The 19,684-nt window shown below is 39.7% G+C and overlaps 1 protein-coding gene across 2 annotated transcripts; it reads right to left on the bottom strand.

Moving 5' to 3' along the window:
- Positions 1-343: 343 nt before the first annotated feature.
- trmt44 (tRNA methyltransferase 44 homolog) lies at positions 344-18,542 on the bottom strand. Of its 2 annotated transcripts, none has more exons than XM_084043775.1 (11): positions 17,881-18,542; positions 17,561-17,690; positions 15,563-15,782; positions 15,385-15,453; positions 14,093-14,200; positions 13,168-13,239; positions 11,576-11,682; positions 10,895-11,078; positions 7,821-8,214; positions 2,102-2,218; positions 344-1,738 (listed from the first exon to the last, which is right to left on the bottom strand). In XM_084043775.1, exons 1-11 carry the CDS (start codon positions 18,332-18,334, stop codon positions 1,497-1,499), a joined length of 2,097 nt encoding a protein of 698 aa, XP_083899901.1. In that variant the 5' UTR covers positions 18,335-18,542; the 3' UTR covers positions 344-1,496. The 2 variants fall into 2 exon arrangements, with proteins under 2 accessions (XP_083899901.1, XP_083899902.1); XM_084043776.1 differs by having other exon boundaries at positions 346-1,738; positions 7,866-8,214.
- Positions 18,543-19,684: the final 1,142 nt, after the last annotated feature.

The raw sequence follows: 19,684 nt of genomic DNA, 5'->3' as shown, positions 1-19,684 counted from the left end.
CCACCCCCACCCGTAACAATTATTAATGCCTCTAACATTTAGCCTGCTCTTCTTATTCTCTCCATACACTTTACGTCCTGCCCCATCTATAAACCTCAAAGCGATTGGCAGCGCATGGGGAATTACTGGACGACTAACCATGCAGGTGTGAAATGCAGAACACAGGCATTTTGACCTTTTGCTCTATTGGACACATCCAGTGGTAGACAGCATGCTCCACTGCTCCTGAGTGACAGTGTGTACTGTACTGTAAGGGTAGCACTGAAACAGAGGAAGAAGAAGTGCAGCAAAAAAATAAGTACCTCTTAAAGTTAAATATTTTTGTTTAACATTTCATATTACACAACTTAACAACTCACAACAGAAATAAGACCAAATCAATAACTTTTTGTTGCAGCTGATAAGAGTTATGAGCACATGAACGCTGTGCACATTACTGGAATCCAGAAAGTCCCATGTGTTGTATTTGGTTTAACCACACATACGTAGTAGTGTATGTGTCACAGTACGATTGAAAAACCAGTCAGATTGAAAAAGGTGCACTCGGTTTCACCGACAGAGGGGCGCCGCCTGAAGGTGACCTGAGCCACGAGAGGCACCGCCGAGCGAGCTTAGCGAGCGAGTCGCCGTGCCAAGCATTGCGACGTCATTGCTTTTTTTTGACGGGAGGCCCCGCCCCTCCGCGGGGGAGCGCGGGAGGTGAACACGAAGAAAACGAGCATTCCATTTTCAATCTGACTGGTTTTCCAATCATGCTGTAACATACTTTGTTGGCCGGTGTCCCCCAGGATTCTATACATGGTCCACTCCTTTTTTTCCATCTGCACCAAAGCTCTTCGCCGAAAAAGCTACGCATCGCAACGTGTTGTGAACTTGTAGATTGTCTATTTTCAGCGAATGTTCGCCTAATATGACATGTCCAGAATATGGATGCTAGGGTTCATGTAGTCAATAGAGGTGGGTTCCTATACTGAATGACAGAGGTTTGTGCCTGGCGAACCTGGACAAAGGTTCAACAGAAGGATAAATGCTTCTATACACTAGACAAGACTCCTGATACAAGTTTAATGCTCATAGTGTGAGAAGTCAAAACATAATTGCACTTTGTCCTTTATTATTGCTATGCCTCTTATATATTTTACTTGATTATTTTTGTATGCAGCATTATGCCTTCTGAAAAGCCCATTGAATTGCCATTGTTTAAGAAATATGCTATGCAATAAACTTTCTTTGCTTACTCGAATAATTCACATTAACCTCCAGCAGTAATTGAATTTATCTTACAGGTCAAAGATTTAATCTTGAATGTTTCTGTTATAAAAGGCAACCCAATAATAATCAAGATGTTATTCCATTACTGCAGACTGAAAAACATAGTCCACAGTATGCAGCATTATTTAACCATGAAACTTTAGCTCAGAGGTACACATTTTCCCTGGCTTTGAATAACAAGGGAAATACACTCTAAAGTCCAAAACAATGCATAAATGAATAAATCAAAGGACTGAGTTTTTCATCTTTTTCAGTGGTTTGGTGGAGGGTCGTAGGTCATCTGGTCCATGGGCGAAGGCACACTCTTGAGCCTGCAGGGGGCATCCCTGACGGTGGTGGCTGTAGAACCAGCAGTATCGAGTTTTCAGAGCACCGGGATCTGAAGGCTTCCGCTTGGCATCTGCCCTGGCATTCCTTTTCTTTAATGGCGACCTCCAGTCTCGTATATAGACCATCCCTCCTTCCACTACAAGAAGTACAACACGATAACTGAGGCGGGGAAGCTAGATCTTACAAGAAACACTCAGGATAAACATTAATATAATAAAAAGGATACACATTAATGTAACATTAATCATTAATGTTACATTAATGTTTATCCCGTTTATTTTATTAATGTTTATATTATTTTGAACTGGCAAAGGGAAGGAAGAAGTATATTAAAAGATATCAAGCTGACATTGGACTCATGCCATACAAGTGAATTACATTACACTGCATTAGAGATGGCAAGCAACAATCTCAAAATAGTTTTTAGTGGTCTAGGAAAACAGAAACAAAATATAAATAACCAAACAGTCTATTTGGGGGTGGACTCTGCTGCACCTACCTCTGAAGACCTGGTGGTTGTTCTTCAGGAGGGTCTGGAGACCTCCACATTCCTTCTTCAAGACCTGCAGGGTGTCCTGCTGGAGGAGCTCGGCCACCTCTCTCACAGAGAGACTGCCTGACAATGTGGAAGAAAAGAGATGAGATGTTCAGTGGAAAGTAGCCAATGGATGGGGGGAGCTGAGATAAGATACGATAACATGAACCTATACTGCAACAGCAGTGTAGGTTCAGAACAATGAAACACAGGAGGTACAGGTAATGGTCAAGAACCAAATCAAGATACATAAGAACAATAATAAAGGCAACATAAAATAATTTCCTTAAATTCTCTCTGTCATCTATCTAAGGGTCAACCAATAAATATAAATGCACAGTGAATACATGCATTTATATACATCTGTCATACATCTATCGCCAATGAATACATGAATGAACAAGCAGCTTTTCCGGCATTGCCAGGGGATATTGTGCTGACAACACGTCACAAAGCAACGTATGGATCAGCGTGTTCAGGTTTCGATACTCAGCATTGGCCGGGTTATTGCTTGGGTGAAATAGGATCTGAGTCCAGAGGGAAGCACGCACAATCAAATCCTAACAAAAATGTACAGGTGCTGAACTAACATACGTACATTAGAAGAGGAAGGGAAGTCTGCACGCTGTATAATAGCTCCCAGTATAAACTTGTATTTGATTAAGCACAATGTTTCGACCCTAGCGGTTCTCCATTAGGTCTGAAATAGGATCTCTCACGGTCTCCATCTCTCTCCTTCTCTTCCCCCTACCACTGATCGAGCTCTGGTCTGACATCACAAACAACGACACCCGTAGCCTAGCCTAACATGTCCAGTCCATATATGGGCATATTTGTGACAAATTGTGAACTTGTAGTTCAGCTGTTTTCAAAAATAATTTGACAATGGTTGACAAATATTCTCTCATCCCTGGCACAAAAATCTTTTCAAATGGGGGTCTGCGTCAAAGGCATACATTTGGGGGTCCTTGACGGGAAAATGTTTTAGAACCACTGCCATAGCCCATTCATCTGGAGGGTTTAGGAGGGATTGAGGACAGAAACAATCCAGGTGAGAAAAGGAAACTTATTTACAGTATGATCAGCACAGTACGAGTCAGTTCAATGCCAGTCAGTGTGCTTCATTAGACTCACTGTCATAACAACAGGAGAATTTCGCCCCTCGCGCTCCCATCGGCCATTTGAGCGTATGAGTCATTGTTGTCACTACTGTAAGTGCTGCCTCCCACCGGCACAGTAATTTTAGATACCAAGGAGAGCGAGGAAGAGAAAAGACACATACTGCCATGTGTATTGCACCTCACTACAGTAAACACACACAGCTTAACGCCTCTACATTTCCAAAATTAACCTGTTAGTGCACCGTTTCCCAAACAGTGGGTCGGGACCCATTTTTGGGTCAGGAACCAATTTTTAGGGGTAAATACCCGCTATTTTATTGTATTTATTTATTTATTCTCAAAAGATTAAAAGAACATTTTTTTTCTTAGGATTACAGCAATAAAAAACAAAAAACAATCCAATAGGCCTACATAAAATAAACTTTAAAATTGAAAATAGCAGATCTACAAGCTAGGCTATTTTCACTATTTTGAAACACAGTAGGGTGGTAAATTCATTACGTATCTTTGTCAGTTTGGGTCCCAAACACCAAATTTCTCTTTTGGGTCTGAAGTTAAAAGGTTTGGGAACAACTGCGTTAGAGACCCTTTTAAGCAGAGGAATATGGTACAGTATAATCCATACAGTAGCAGCCAGCCCTCCCCCCACCCCCCCGTCTGCTTCAGGTGGGGTTTTGTATTCCTGGCACGCCATTTTTTCTCCCAGAAGGGAATTCAATCTCTGTTGACCTTTGGTTTGTATAAATGACAAACTCCTCTTCCTTCTCGGACATATTGAGAGAGCAGAGCATCTCTAACCATATGGTTTGTAATGCTTCTTAGGGCTGTCATGATCATGACATTTGACGTGACAATTCATTGTCACACAAATAATTTCGACTAACGATTTGTGTTTTTGGAATTGTACATTGGAACATGTAAATAAAAAATACATTTCAGTCATTTCTGGCTCTTTAAGCGTCATAAACAAAGCTTTCACAGGGCAGATATGACAAATAACTTACAAAAGGCTGACATATTTAATAACTTTATACTTTCAAAACAAATTAAATTAAAAAAAATAGAAATAGACGATCTACAAGCTCACAAGAGCTTGTAGATCGTCTATTTCCGCTATCTTTTGAAAATGTACGAACCTTTTTCAACATGGAAATTGATGATGATGATTATGAAAATGATTCAAAAACAAGTGTGATTATCTCAGAAAATTGCGATCAGGCGATTATGTAATAATTGTGATAGGCTCAACGATATGGTTTCTGATGCTTCTATGTGCAGTTTCATAACTTGCTTGCAGGTCATATAGACCTGCATCTGATTATTAAACACATCACAGTGCAATTCTCCCAACTAGTGTTGAGCCACTAATGACCACTGACATGGGAAAAGCGGATATTGCAAATTTGTCAAAGATTAGGTCTATTGTATGTAACATACTTTTCATACAGCAAACCGTGATTGCACTATAGTAGTCCCTGTTTAAATACTGTTGTCCCACACCAGATATTTTTTACATAGAGATTTGTTTAATATTCATTTCAATATTTGATCATGCTACTTACGGCACGTATAATAACATTTATAGAATAAGCTAATTTGTAATGTTTGTAGATTGGCCTTTATTTATTGGCCTGGAGATTGTTTACATTTGTAATGTATTTTAAAAAAAAAGTATTATCGTATCGTATCGTAATGCTTGCTATAGTTGGAGTATATTTGCTCTTTCAAGTTTAAATCAGATGTGAATGTGCCCAAACGTTCTAAATGTGTCTTTGAAACATGCAATACATTCTTGTGCACACTTTACATAAGAAAAAACCTTGCAAAATAAACCTTCCTGCGTTACGGCAGGTAGAGCAGCTCCATAGTGTGAATCGGGGCAGACGGGTCAGACGTAAAGCCCAGACGCCAGGGAACTCAGGGCCTTAATATAATATCAATACACCGTTTAGAGCTGCCCTTTACTGGCTGCAATGTTAATGGGGATTAATGGCAGAAGGGCAATATTGACAACGTAGGCTCTGCCTTGAACTAAGACCAGGCACAGACCATTATAAATGGCTTGGCTTGGCTTTGCATGCAGTTGAGGTACTATAGGTGTTCCCCTCTGCACAACAACGTGAACACAGCCAGAGACTGATTGCCTGTTGGGAAGCCTTGAGTTTCCTGCTCACGCCTTTTCAAATTCATGCAAAGTGGAGATGACTAAGTAGCTCTAAAAATGCAGAGCTCACAACGAAAAAAATTAGCACACACCACCACCCATCACCCACGCTCTTAACTCTAATAAAGCTATTATAAGTGAATAGCTATGACAACTTGTATAACTTGCCATAACTATTAACAAAACTGCTACAACAGTGGGGCACACCACTGTCTATAAAGCCTGATTTATACTTGGTTGCGCGCTGGTGTCATGCACCAAAATAGCATCTATAAGCTCACAATGCTTTGCAGCGTGACACTTTGTGACCTTTTAGATCTGCTATTTTCTGTGAGCGACACGACGCGCACCAAGAATAACTCTAGCTTATGGTAGAGTCCAGTTCGTCCTGAATCTGCCCTTTGGTTCCTATACCGCGACACATAGTGTAAATGGCTGGAATACCTCAATACAAATGCATACTCATGCATAAATCATGGATGATGTGCATTATTCATCTCTATCCTAGATTACAGCCCCCCCCCCCCCCATCTCTCTTCATTCCTTTGCCCTCCCTCCCTTCATATTCTCTTCGTCTCTAATTTCAGCCCTGACAACCTGACAGAGAATTTTCTGTTTTAACCCATTAAGACCGGGAAAGCATCTGTCATTTTAGATTTTAACCACGTTAACCATTATACTTTGGCTATTCAAAAATGGCAGATATACAAGCTCATAGCGCGGCACCAAGTGCCGCGCTATGAGTTTGTAGATCTGCTATTTTTGAAAAATCATGAACATTTGTGCAAATCTTTGAATATATGTTATTTTAAAGCGAACATTTATAACTCAAATCTTTGCTTCTGGGGGTCCCTGGAACTAAATATTTTGAGAAGGGGGTCCGCGGCCAAATACCTATAATTTTGAGGGTCCTTGACATGGAAAAGTTTGAGAACCACTGATATTATGGCAACATAAGTGTTTCAGAAAACTGTTAGGATTTAGAAGACATTTGTAGAATCGGCCTCAGGTCTTAATAGGTTAATCACAGTAGATCTCATCTCCTTATCTCATCCACCATCATTAGGGTGTGTGAGACTGCGTGCGTGTGCGTGTGTGTGTGTGTGTGTGTGTGTGTGTGTGTGTGTGTGTGTGTGTGTGTGTGTGTGTGTGTGTGTGTGTGTGTGTGTGTGTGTGTGTGTGTGTGCGTGTGCGTGTGTGCGTGTGACAGAGTGCTACATTGGCGCTGAAAAAGCGCGAGGTGTGGGTGGAATATAAGAGTGTGTGTATGTGTGTGTGTGTGCTTGTGATTTCGGAGCGAGCAGAGCGGGAGGTGACTTCCGCAGCGTGCATTACCGACAGCCGACAGGGTTCAAGGCGGGGGCACCCTGTGCCACGAGGGTCCGGCCCACGAGCGCTACGAGATAAAGAGCTGGAGGCAGGGAAAGAGGCAGTAGAGGCAGGTAAAGGACAGAGTTGGAGATTGAAGACGCCACTGACACAGTTACGCATACTGTATCCTGCAAAGTGCTCTATAAAAGGTAGCGACGAGAAAAGCAGAAAGTGACTCATCTCTCTTGTTCAGAGAGTTTTACCTGATACGGTTTCATCAACAACCGCCGTTGAGTCTGATATGACTCACGTACCTTCTCTTTATGAGAACAGGAACCGCAGCAGTACCTCGGATCGTCAAAAAACAGGACTAAACGCACTCGTAGTTTCAATTCAATGTGAACCCATGTGTACATAGACATATAAAGGTAGACGCCTCCTTCGGTTCTGAAGCGTTCGTATCTCGGGCGCGCACCAGCTTCCACCCTCAGTCGCGTGCGTCACAGAAGGGGACGTTCAGTAGGCCAATCAGAGGTCTACTGAATGTCACAGAAGGGGACGTTCGGTTAGGCTACTGAACGTCCCCTTCTGTGACGCACGCGACTGAGGGCGGAAGCACAAAGGTATTGCGATACCAGTCGCTCCAATGAACTGCAGAGGCCAATGAGGTATCTAGGTTTCTATATCTATGCATGTGTAGGCCTGTCAGAATTATTACATAATCGCCTAATCGCAATTATTTGAGATAATCGCAATATTCTTTTTGCATAATCGTCATAATCATTTCCATGTTAAAAATATTCATATATTTACGTTAACCACTTCAACTTTGGCTATACGAAAATAGCCGATCTACAAGCTCACAACGCGCCACACAACGTGTTGTGAGCTTGTAGATCTGCTATTTTAAAAAAATGTGTATACATTTGAACCTGTCAATTGGGACATTCTGCATAATGAATATATTTTGATGCCAAAACATTTGTACTTTTACTCAAATAAATGTTGAATTCCGGACTTTTACTTGTAACAGAGTATTTCTACGTTGCAGTATTGATACTTTTACTTAAGTAAGAAATGTGAGTACCTTTTCCACCACTGGTCAATTGAGACAACTGGGGGTTCTTCCTACCTCCTTGATTCCACACGTTCAGAGTGTCCTCCTCTCCATCCGTGGTCAGTCCCAGTAAGGCGTTAGCGACCTGGAGGACTACGCCGTCTATAAAATCCCGGGGGAGGGACGCGCAGTTCCTAACGGTCTCGACTCGATCTCTGGGCTGGAAGCCAGCTCCCCAGTTGTTCGCGGAGGTCCCGTCGGTGACAGTGTCGTCATGGCGACTGCCTCCATCGCCCTCGACATTTGACCCTTGACCCGTGATCCCAGAGAAGGTTTGGCGGCTCTGTATGTAACGAGCTCGCCGGTCCTCTGCCGTTGATTCTTTGGATAGCTCGTAGTTCCTTGACTTCCCCACCAGGCACACCTACAGAAGTAAAAAAAACGAGTGATGTGTGATGGAATAAAAAAGGTAGACAAATGTCTTCCTGTACGGGCTAAAAAATAAATGCTATAAATGTTAATGGGTAAATTCTAAATAAATAGCAAAGCAACCATCTTAATACCATTCACGACTGGGTGTACATAGTATATAGTTTCAATCAATATATCAACGTATCAAATGTTTTTGGCATAGCATCAAGATTATTATTAAATGATCATATTAACATATTATAAATTATTTTAAGCCTGTCATCAAGGCTCCTGGTGAATCATGACCATAAAACATTTGATTCTGTGTCAAAATCAAATGGAATATTTAATAATATGAAATACTATATTTAATAAATACTCTTTTTTTGCAGTTTTAAATTTGTTTGACATGGTCATGATTCACCAGGAGCCAGGATAATTTATACAAATATTTTGGGAAATCTCTATGGGAAAAATGAATGGGTTTTCGATCTGTGGCACTACAAAATGGCCGCCACTGCTATGCCCTTTTAGCCCCATGTTCAGGTGAGATTGCTGTCCAGGTGATGTTCTGCACAAGGAAGTTCAACGTATGTCTGCATGATGATACATGACATTACAGGTGCATGTTAATTCAGGCACACTCCTAAATACATTACAGGTGCATGTTAATTCAGGCACACTCCTAAATACATAACAGGTGCATGTTAATTCAAGCACACTCTTAAATACTTTACAGGTGCATGTTAATTCAAGCACACTCCTAAATACATTACAGGTGCATGTTAATTCAAGCACACTCCTAAATAGGCAGCAGGAAAAGAAGATCCTTTCTATCAGAGAAACAGGCAGCCTCCACACAGTTAAAAATGTAGGTTACGCAGTGCATAGCGCAAGCAATATGAATATATTAAACATATATAAGTTTCCCCTGGATCTAACTTTTTCTTAAATTACATTGTATGTAGTGTGTAGCATCCTGGGATGTTCGTTGGCTGAGGAGGGACTTCGCAGCATCCCTCGGGTGCATCTGTTCTATTGTTGGGTTATTGTGATTTTTTTTTGTTTGTTACTTTGACCCATGGGGAATGCAACCATTTATTTAATGCATGTTAATTTGGAAACAACCAGTGAACAATAGGGGAGGGGTAGTTGCAGAGATACTCTTCCTTCTGTGTTCAGGAGTTCAGTTGTTTGGAGACTTTGTATGAGGTTGCAAATAAAATAGATTCCATGCCAGAAGTTGCCATGCTTGATTGAACAAAATGTATTTGAATATTCAATTATATGATATACTATATTTAATAAATACGCTTTCTTTTGCGGTTTTCAATCCTTTTTTGGGTGGTGCCAACCACCCCTATATCTGGCTTTGTCCGTGTGTCCGTATGTATGTATGTATGTATGTCTGTCCAATAAACAAACATTGATGACAACATCAATACGGGGCTCATCAAAGGCACCACCCTCTTCACACAGGGTGTGATTTTTTTGACACCGAATCAAATGTTTTATGGTCATGATTCACCAGGAACCTGGATGGCTTGGTTACAGGCTTACATTTATTTATATAAATATTTTCGGAAATCTCTATGGGAAAAATGGATGCCGCCACGGCTACGCCCTATACTATAGAAGCCACGGATTTAAAATCCTTCATTCCAACAGCTTAAGCTTTGATGAAATACACATTTAAAGTGACTGTCACACATTAAGACAATTAACACTATATTCTGTCCAGTATGTGTTTATGTGTCTTGTACCAGTTAATGACCAAAAGCCATAAAGCAGACCGCCCTTCTGGAACAATAAAAACATACTGTAGTACTTATGCCAGTCACAATCCTAAAATAAATGAGGTCCAGGCGGACAAATGGGAACTGAGGCGGGGATATCTCCACAGCTGTGCTTCATTTCATAGTAGACAGAGTAAACTCAGTATTAATTTGACTCAGAGCGTAAAGAATTTATCCAAAATTGAGCTCAATTATATATTATATCAGCTTACTCAACTTGTTTTCCTGATAAACCTGATGAACCTGACAAACCTGCCTGCCTGCCTATATACTCACTGCTCAACTTGCTTAAAAATGTGAAAAAGTATTGATTTACTCATGTGACCCCTGAAGGAGGAATTGATTTAACCCATTTAGACCTGAGGCCTATTCTAAAAACACCTTCTAAATCCTGACCTAAGTTTTCTGAAAAACGTATCAAATATGTATTAAAAAATTACAAAAATAGTTTCAAATAGGGGTTTCCGCCCAAAATGGGTACCAGTGGCCAGCACTTAGACTTAATAAATCGGTATTTTTATGTGCAAAAGTATTTTGTGGATTGTTTTGCAACTCCCTTAGGTGTATCTGCCTTGTTCAATTAAAGGTATATATATTGATTTAAATGTTGATCTGTCCAGTGCAACTAAAAATGTTCATTGGTAATGGTCGCACCACTGCACCTTACATTTAGCAGGTCTGTCTATGTGTGTGGATGTGAGGGTGCACCTAAAGTATATGCTGGTGCACATATGAAAAGGTTAGACGCACCTGTGCAATCACCTAAAAAGTTAGTCTGGAGCCCTGATACATAAAATGGCAACTACAATTAAATGACATAAGACCCACACTCCAATGAAAAAAACATGTCAGAGTATGAAGCAAAATGGCCACTAAATGGCATTTTTGTAAGCGTACCCGTTTGGTAGATGGTATTCTGAGGCAGTCTTCCTCTGTGTTGAAGCCACTAGCTTGGCTAACCTCAGTGATGAAGTCTATGTACTCCTTATACTGGGACTTCTTACACTGACGTCTCTGGTACTTCCCATAGAAGTCAAAGAAGCAGCAGGGCAGGACAAAGTATCGGCAAGTGTAAGATGACCTGCCAAATGAAAGCAAAGTATGAAAACAAAACAATCTTTGGCATGCACTCTGAGAATAAACAATTGTTATATTTCATATTTTAAGTATGAACCAGATTTTTTCTTTTTATCATCCGTTAGTGCTTGTTAAGTCTCAGAACTGTTAAGTTTCAACAAACAGGAAATGAAGACCATTTAGTTGGGAGAATCCACCACAAGAGTACTTCTTTCTATTAAGAGGAGACAAAAACAATCTCCAGACTAAGGCTTAACATCCCCACCAGGTGGCGGGCATTTGAAATGCACAAACCTAACATTGAAGCCATGGCAGGCAGACAGGCAGACACACACACACACACACACACACACACACACACACACACACACACACGCTCGCGCACACCCGCACACACACATTTCATCCTCCTCAACCCGAACAGCAATAATGTTAGTCCAAATTGAAGAGATCAGCTGGTACTTGAGAGCCTGAGTGAGATTGTGTCTGCTGATGACTTGCCTGGCTGCTATGATAGGGATCCACGGCGTGAGCTCATCAGAGTGGTTCCCAATCAGCCAGTCTGCAGCAGGGAATAGGAACCCATCGCCAGGAGTGATTGCCTTTTCCTGAAATAGCCAAGATTCCAAAAACACAAGAGCTCCTTAGATCGAGGAGAAACACACGTGGTATAATTTGACAATTAATCACTTGGTCAGAAGAAATTGATTGTGACCTGCTGACGCTACACAAGTATGGAATGCTCTGCAATCTCCATCAAACCTTTAATACATCATTATATAGACACTAGGCGGGAGGATGGTCATTTCTTTTAAATGTTTGCAGGAACATCGTCAGAGATAACCTTTAATGATATAAAGAAGGGCTGGGCGATATGGAAAAATTGTATTAACCAATTTTCTTAATATCCATATTGTGACGTTAATAAATAATTAAAAAAAAACACATCAAAAACAGCTAAAATATCAAATCTACAAGCTGCGTTGTGAGCTTGAAGAAGGAAAAGACAACGCAGGCCATATTAAAATATTACAATGGCCAAAATCTCAGACGATATCTAGTCTCATATATCGATACATGATATGTTACCCAGCGATAATAAAAAGCACAAATATCTGAAGTGTAGCATAAATAAATTGATATAAAACAATGTCTTGTGAATTCACTCCATCGGTAGCCCCATCGTCAGCCTTACAAAGAATGGAGGTTAAAAAGTCCAAATGAAGCTTAAGGACTGGAAGTACAGGGAGTCCCTGTAGGAGCTAGCAGACTGGGCTGCCCCTTTTGCCCAGACTAAAACACAGTCAATAATGGATGACCGGGAGTGGGAACAGTAACAGTCAGCAGCTTGTTGTCAAATGAAAGATTGAAGTCGGAAGGCAGAGGGGAAAGTACAGCATGTCTTACTCTTAAGGAGGTTTCCCTATACACAGTCTGTTAATTTAACTCTGAGAGGGTCCAGCCTGCTGATGGAAAAGTGATCAATAATGAAGGGTTCCGTTCTGACTGTAAATCAAAGTGCACATCCATGTTGCTCATCATATATAAAGAAAGATGTCAATTGCAGTTGAACAATATGTTCTAAATTATACGCTACCATATGTAGCTGCTGTCACATACACTGTCACTTCTAGTATAAGGAAGTTACAGAAGCTCAGTCAGTGTATTCAAGATGAAAATCTGGACTAAATAAAAAATAAACCAGTAGTGTCATAGAGAGGTTAACGTATGTAACTTTCCTCTTCTACCCAGGATTTGAACACAGTTTCCTGTGCAAGTGCTGGCATTTTTACCATTGAGCTAATAGAGCCTGCCTGCTTGCTCAGGGGATGAATTGAATCTTGACCATCAGGTCAAAATTTGTGTCAGATCCTGTGTCTAGGTGAGACTTGTCCTTTGACACAATCTAACTGTCTCAATAGAAGAGCAGGGAGACAAAATACAACCACCCGATTATATTGTATTAACATACTCTACCATACAGACTGGATTAAATTACATTAAATGTATTCACCCCAAAAAATTATAACAGCGCTCATTAAATGCCTGAATTAGGCCATCTCCCACCACCTGTCCTACTGAACTTCTCTGACCTCTAGGATGGTTTGAGGGCCATACATGTCCCAGATCTTCCTCTTCCGTACGTCGATGCCCTTTCCAGGGTGCTGCAACACAAGATGCCATGGCGGTCAGCCCATAATCGCCTCATTCAACCGGTTCAAGGTTAGCCTCATCCACACTCCAATTATTGTTGCCACCAGTTAGTATCGGGCTACTTAAATTACCTCTTCTTGAAGGGTCAGTTTTCCACATGGCCTAGGCCTGCTTTATATGGTTATAAAGATGGCCTGTTTAACAGAGAAAATCTACCCAAAGCAATTCAAATTGCAGTATCTGAATAATATGAATATATACATAGTGATATATTAATAATAATACAATTATAATAACATTTTTATAGCACTTTTCATACATGGAATGCAGCTCAAAGTTATATTACATTTCATAACACAACAAAAAGAATACTACAGTATAAACACCTGTTTTGCCACTTATATCACTATATCTCTTGTGTACATAATATACATATTGTGATGCATTGTGAGCTTGTAGATATGCCATTCTCACAGAATTGTCACCTATTAACCCATTCAATCCGGGAACGCATCTGTGTAAGTTTTTATTTGAGCTCTAACCATTATTTTATACTTTGGCTATTCAAAAATAGCAGATATACAAGATCATATATCTGCTTTATTATTTTTTTATCATGAAAACTTTTGCAAATCTTCGAATATATATGTTTTTATGTTAACATTTGGAACTCAAATCTTTGCTTCTGGGGGGATCCCCATCATTTTGGGTGGTCCTTGACATGGAAAAAAGTTTGAGCACTTATATATTATAGCAACCTACGGTTTTCAGAAACCTGTTAGGATTTAGAGACATTTGTAGATGCGTTCCCGGATTGAATGAGTTAAGACATTCCCAGAATAGCAACATCAGAGTTCAACGTACCCCTTCATTACACAGTATGTGAACCAGGAGGCCATTTCCACAGCCCAGGTCCACGAATGACTGTTTGTCAGTCAGGTCCTTCTCTGCTCGCTCCTCTGCCCACAAGACCTGGAAAGACAGAGCCAGAGAATAAGCTTTACATTGCGATACGATTTATTTTGTTGTGAGCTTCAGCTTATAGATCGGCTATTTTATTTAGTGTAGAGCGAAAACGTAAAAGGTCACTAGCATAGAGCCCTGATGGACTACGGGCAGCCAAGTGTAGGGTTTAAGTGGTTAACTTATTTACCTGGTTTGCAGAACTTATTTCCATACTTTGTGGACCTTTACCCCAATGGTAAGTTTTTTTTTTCCTTTTATTTATTTATTTATATAAATTGATGTAAAGCACACACATGTTCAAGTTATAACTGCGTCATAAACCTTCTTTCTAAAGCTAATTCATATCCCAAAAAGCATAGCTGCTGTTAAAAATGGTCTTTGGTCACAGTGTGAGTGCAAGTACTATAATACACATACAGTACTACAAATGCAAAGGGCGGACAAGAAATTGGTGACATAGCATAGCAGACTAAATAAGCAGAAACATTGTCAAATACACAATTGTTCATTTTGGCTGTGGTTGAAGGTTTTTGTTTGGCTCATTTGTGAAATGGGCTCCTTAATTAGTGGCTAGATGGAATAAGTTGATCACTGATTGGACAAGTTGTGTTTTCAGGCTACCGTTCAGCTGAGTGACAAAACAAAAGCTGGAGTTGTTCTGCCACAGGTCAGTCTCCAAATTGGATCCAACTTGCTAGTGGCACTCTCCAGGAAATGGCTGGCAATCAGTAATCTTACCCAGGAGGTAAAGATTTCAGCCAATCAGGAAAGAGTACCCATTTATCAGCTTCAATTTGATAGTGTTCCAGATCCAATTTTGTCTGCTCATTTCTTAGTGCCATAATTTCCAATTTCACTTGTTTAATCTGTATTCTGTGCAAGTTCCCTCTCCTGAATGGACAAAATTGGTATTCCGACCTGAAAATTGATTTTCTGTTTACTAAAGAGCAGGAGAGATGGGGAGACTCCTGTTACTGAACTAACACTCAATAGCAATGAGTAATATAGAGCTATTTAACACCTATTTAACACTTACTTCAACAAAGAAATATCACTTACCCGACCTTTAAGGTGACAGTTGCAAAATGTTATGATAAACCAATGCAATAATCTTTGCAAACATGCCTAAAATATTTGAATAAAACTATATTGTTTGGGACTTTAACACACAAATTATGGCCTAAACCCACCAAGAGATATGTAGCAATAGCAACATCTTCATAGACAAACTTCTCCGGATCCGTCACTTCAGGCCAAACCTAGGACAGAAAAATAGAATGTCAGCATTCAGCAATAATATGACAGCTAAGACATTTTGATAAAACATCAAAAGAATAGTGACAGAGCTTTTGCACAAAAATCCATTACCTTCACCATGTTCTTGTACTGGTCTTTAAGCTGCTGGTACATGAAACTGTACTTCTCCACAGGCAGGAGAGACAGGGTACTCTTGAACTCGCTGGTTTTACTCTCAGTGGCCCAGCGCCCCAGTTTCGGCAGGAGGTCTCTGGACAGCCAGGGCAGCTTAGGGTAAGCCACTCCATCAGAAAACCACTCGTTTGGCCTCAAGACATGAAACTCCAAGAGCCTGCAGACCGGAGGGCGAAGAGATAAGTTTTTATGCTCTACAGTTTGACATTTTAACCACACAAACCCTCGATCTTAACGTAACTTGTAACTTGTAAGGCTACTTCTTGGCCTCAACTACAAAACCCATCTAACCCCTGATCATTTTGATAGGATTGGATGGCTTAGGGTTGCGGACAGAGTACAGCAACTTGCTATGGGCCTGGTCTTCAAGATATATCACAACATTGGGATCCCCCTGTATTTGTCAAAATACTTCCAAAATGTTAATGATGTCCATGATCACAATACCAGAGGCAGCTCCACAAACCTTGTCCAACCCTTTTTTGGCTCAACAAAGGGAAGTAACTCGTTCTCATGCTATTCATCAAAAATGTGGAACGCCCTACCAAAAGGAGTAAAGGAGTGTAAAACCCTACTCTCTTTCAAAACAGCCCTAAAGATACACCTTCAGGAGGCTGCAATTGGAAAATGGCCCCTGTCTAAGTCCTAACCTAACCTACCCCCCTACCCCCCCCCCCCTCTCTCCTTCTCCTTTTGTACATCTTTCTCACTCTTCATACCAGTAACCTGTAAACTGATTGTATGACATTCTATAGTAGTTGTGTATATCTGTCTGTCTCTTATATGTCATCATGATTTGTGTGCATGGGGAACTCATTTGAAACAAGCTCAGTGCTTTTATGAGTCTTCCAGTTTAGTAGACCTTGTATTGTGAATTTGTACTTCCATGTACTGTTGTTCTCATGTCTTACTAAATAAAGTACATCAATCAATCAATCAATCAATCAATCAATCAATCTATACTTATTATTTTTGACATGATTTGGCTCTGTAGTCTGTACTTGGTCAACTCTTTTTCCCCAAAAAATTGCCGATCTACATGCTAGGGTTCAAGTGGTTAAACAGAAAGCATGCTTGAAACCAATACAGAAAGACGGTATATATATATACATACACACATATATAAGTATCGTGCAAAGGGCTATTTATTTTTCTCTTCAGTCAGAAATATCTAAATATGAGCACATATTTATTTCAGCGCAAACTCATGAGTTTCAACTGTGTTTTAACTCATACAAAAACGGAAAGGGTGTGGAAGTGTGTCTGATGATCATATGATATTGTGTTTCATTTTGATACCTGCTTAACCATCATAAGACAAACCTGAAACATGGGCCCAAAACAAAACAATCAAGTACTCACCAATAATTATGCTGCTCTCTCTCTCTATCCTTTCATGATTTTGATGTACCTCTTTTATGTGTTTGCTGTTTTTTTTTTATGTGACAAGCATTATGATTAACAGAGAAAGGAATTTTGCTCCTATGAGTGTATTATAGAAAAATGCTTTTGCCTTGAAAAAAATGCCTCTAGTTTTTATTGTTTTGAAATACTGGCCTTCTATCTTGTATATTGTTCTCATTTTGGTATTGTATTTTGTAATTTACATAGTGTAAGCCCCGGGGACTGCAGATTAGATTAGTTTTCAGCTAACTCTGGTGCATATTTTTTTTATTGAGTATGTACCAGTTCAATAAAGAATTAATTAAATTAAAGTGAACCATAAATTATTCAGTCACACTGACTTGCAAGCTATGATCGTATTAAAGCAGCAACACCTTTTCAAGGCCAATTTGTATTTGAACAATAATAACTGAACCCCAACTGCTCTCCGGGCGGGCGCTGTTCAATAGATATCCACTGCTCCTAATAGATAGAATGACTTAAATGCAGAGGAGAATAACAACTACTAATACAATTGGATTTTTAAGTTACCATTCCTGACTATGTTCCTGACAGGCCTGGAGGAGGAGGCGGATCTGATAAACGTTGTTCTTTTTTTGAGACACCTGCCCTTCTGGATCTTCTTCAAAGGGAACAAAAGTCACCTGTTGTCTGTCAAAGTCTAGAAAAGGAGATGGGGACAATTATAGGCTATGTCTTCCTCACAGCATTTAAAATGCTGAATAAAGGCAGCAATACTGAGATGCACTGTGACAAACATTATTGACTTTCCTTCAACATTTGTCAATGGCCTCATTGTAGAGAAAAAAATAAGTTACATCCAAAGCTTACATGCTTTGTAAAACACCTACCTTTGAGCACCATTTCTTTCTGCCGATTTGGACCATAGCAGTTCACTTTAGGAATGAATGTTCTTACACTAAAGGACCAGACGCTTTCCTTTGCAGCTGAAGAAGGTCCACCACCTGTCAAGAAAGACAGGAGCTCATCCCTGTGTGAGGAGTCCAGGTCCAGCAGACACTCCACTGCTTCAGTGTTCACATCCTTAACCTCATCTCTGTGTGATGAGTCCACTAGCAGACCATCTCTGTGTGATGAGTCCACTAGCAGATCATCTCTGTGTGAGGAGTCCAGCAGACATCTCACTGCCTCAGTGTCCACATCCTTAACCTCCGTCACGTTGGCTCCACAAAGGCGTTTGTTGACGACATGAGGTTTGTTTATCCACACGTCAACGGCTGACCAAAACCCATCGGGCAAACTCTTGCATTCTCCAGTAAGTTTTATATCAAAGAGTTTGGGCATAATTGTATGATATCACACTCAACGCTGACATGCCATGTGTGTAGGCTACAGAATTAACTTGGGTAACTGAAGTAAATGGTTCAACGTGAATCCAAAAAGCGTTGAGTTGAGAGTATAGGCAAGGTCCATAGGAATAATTTACTAAATGAAATCATATGCCAGTAGAAATAATCCTTTTGCTTCCAGTTGAAAAATAGTAGCGATAGTTGTCAAATCATGAGTCAAATCTAATGTCGCTCGGTGATGACGTTTAGACAGCTAAAAAGCATGCGATACCAGAAGTAAATGGTAGAGTGTGCTGTTGTTCTTTTTCTTGCTTTAATCAAGGGACTGTTGTAGTGAGTGCAATGTAAGAGATTTGTTTATACATCGTTAGGTAGAGTTGCACAGTGGTGGTAAAAGTACTCACTTAAGTCAAATATAATACAATGTAGAAATACTCTGTTACAAGTAAAAGTCCTTTCAGGAGGCCAAAAGAGGAGGTAGTACCATTTTCCCATTAGACAGCCGACCCCCCCCCCCTGTTCTTGTACATATCTTCCCCCCCCCCTTTTTTTATTTTATTTCTTTTGCTGTACATAGTATTATATGTATGTATATATGTATGTATATATATATGTATGTATATATATATATATATGTATATATATATATATATATATATATATATATATGTATAGATATATATATATATATATATAGATATATATATATATTCTTGCTGTTTTATTTTTATTTTCTTTGCGTAATGATATTCGAACTGTGATGCCACTATATATGTCTATGAATTGAATACCAAGGCCCTCATTGGAAACAAGTCTGCAAGGACTTTTATGAACGGACCTGTTAGACAAAGTATTTTAAATGTAAATGTGTTGTTTTACATTTTTTGCCTAATAAAATATTCAATCAATCAAAAGAATAAAAGTAAATATTGGTATCAAAATGTGCTTACAAAAGTACCAAAAAGTAGAAAGTAGCCTACTCATTATGCAGATGTCCCATTTCACAAGTTTTCAAATATAAAACTTTTCAAAATAGCAGATCTACAAGCTCTTATATCGGCTATTTTCAAATGGCCGAAATGTATAGGGCTGAAGTGGGTAATGTATGTTTTGTAATAATCAAAATCTACAAAGAATCTATAATTGCCTCTGAGATGTAGTGGAGTAGAAGTAAAAGTATAGAAAATTGGAAATACTCCAGTATGTACTGGCAGTACTCCAGTGCAAAACATAGTCTTGGCCATGCCTTTCGGCCTGGCGGAGACAACAATAATTACAGTAATATGCAAAAACATCATATATACGAGTAGTAATAAAAAAGAAAGATGTGTACAGTAAACCGTTT

The sequence above is a fragment of the Gymnoscopelus microlampas genome (assembly GCF_963454915.1).
Source record: "Gymnoscopelus microlampas genome assembly, chromosome: 19".
Taxonomy (NCBI): Eukaryota; Metazoa; Chordata; class Actinopteri; order Myctophiformes; family Myctophidae; genus Gymnoscopelus; species Gymnoscopelus microlampas.
This window is presented reverse-complemented; position numbering and strand designations above follow the sequence as displayed.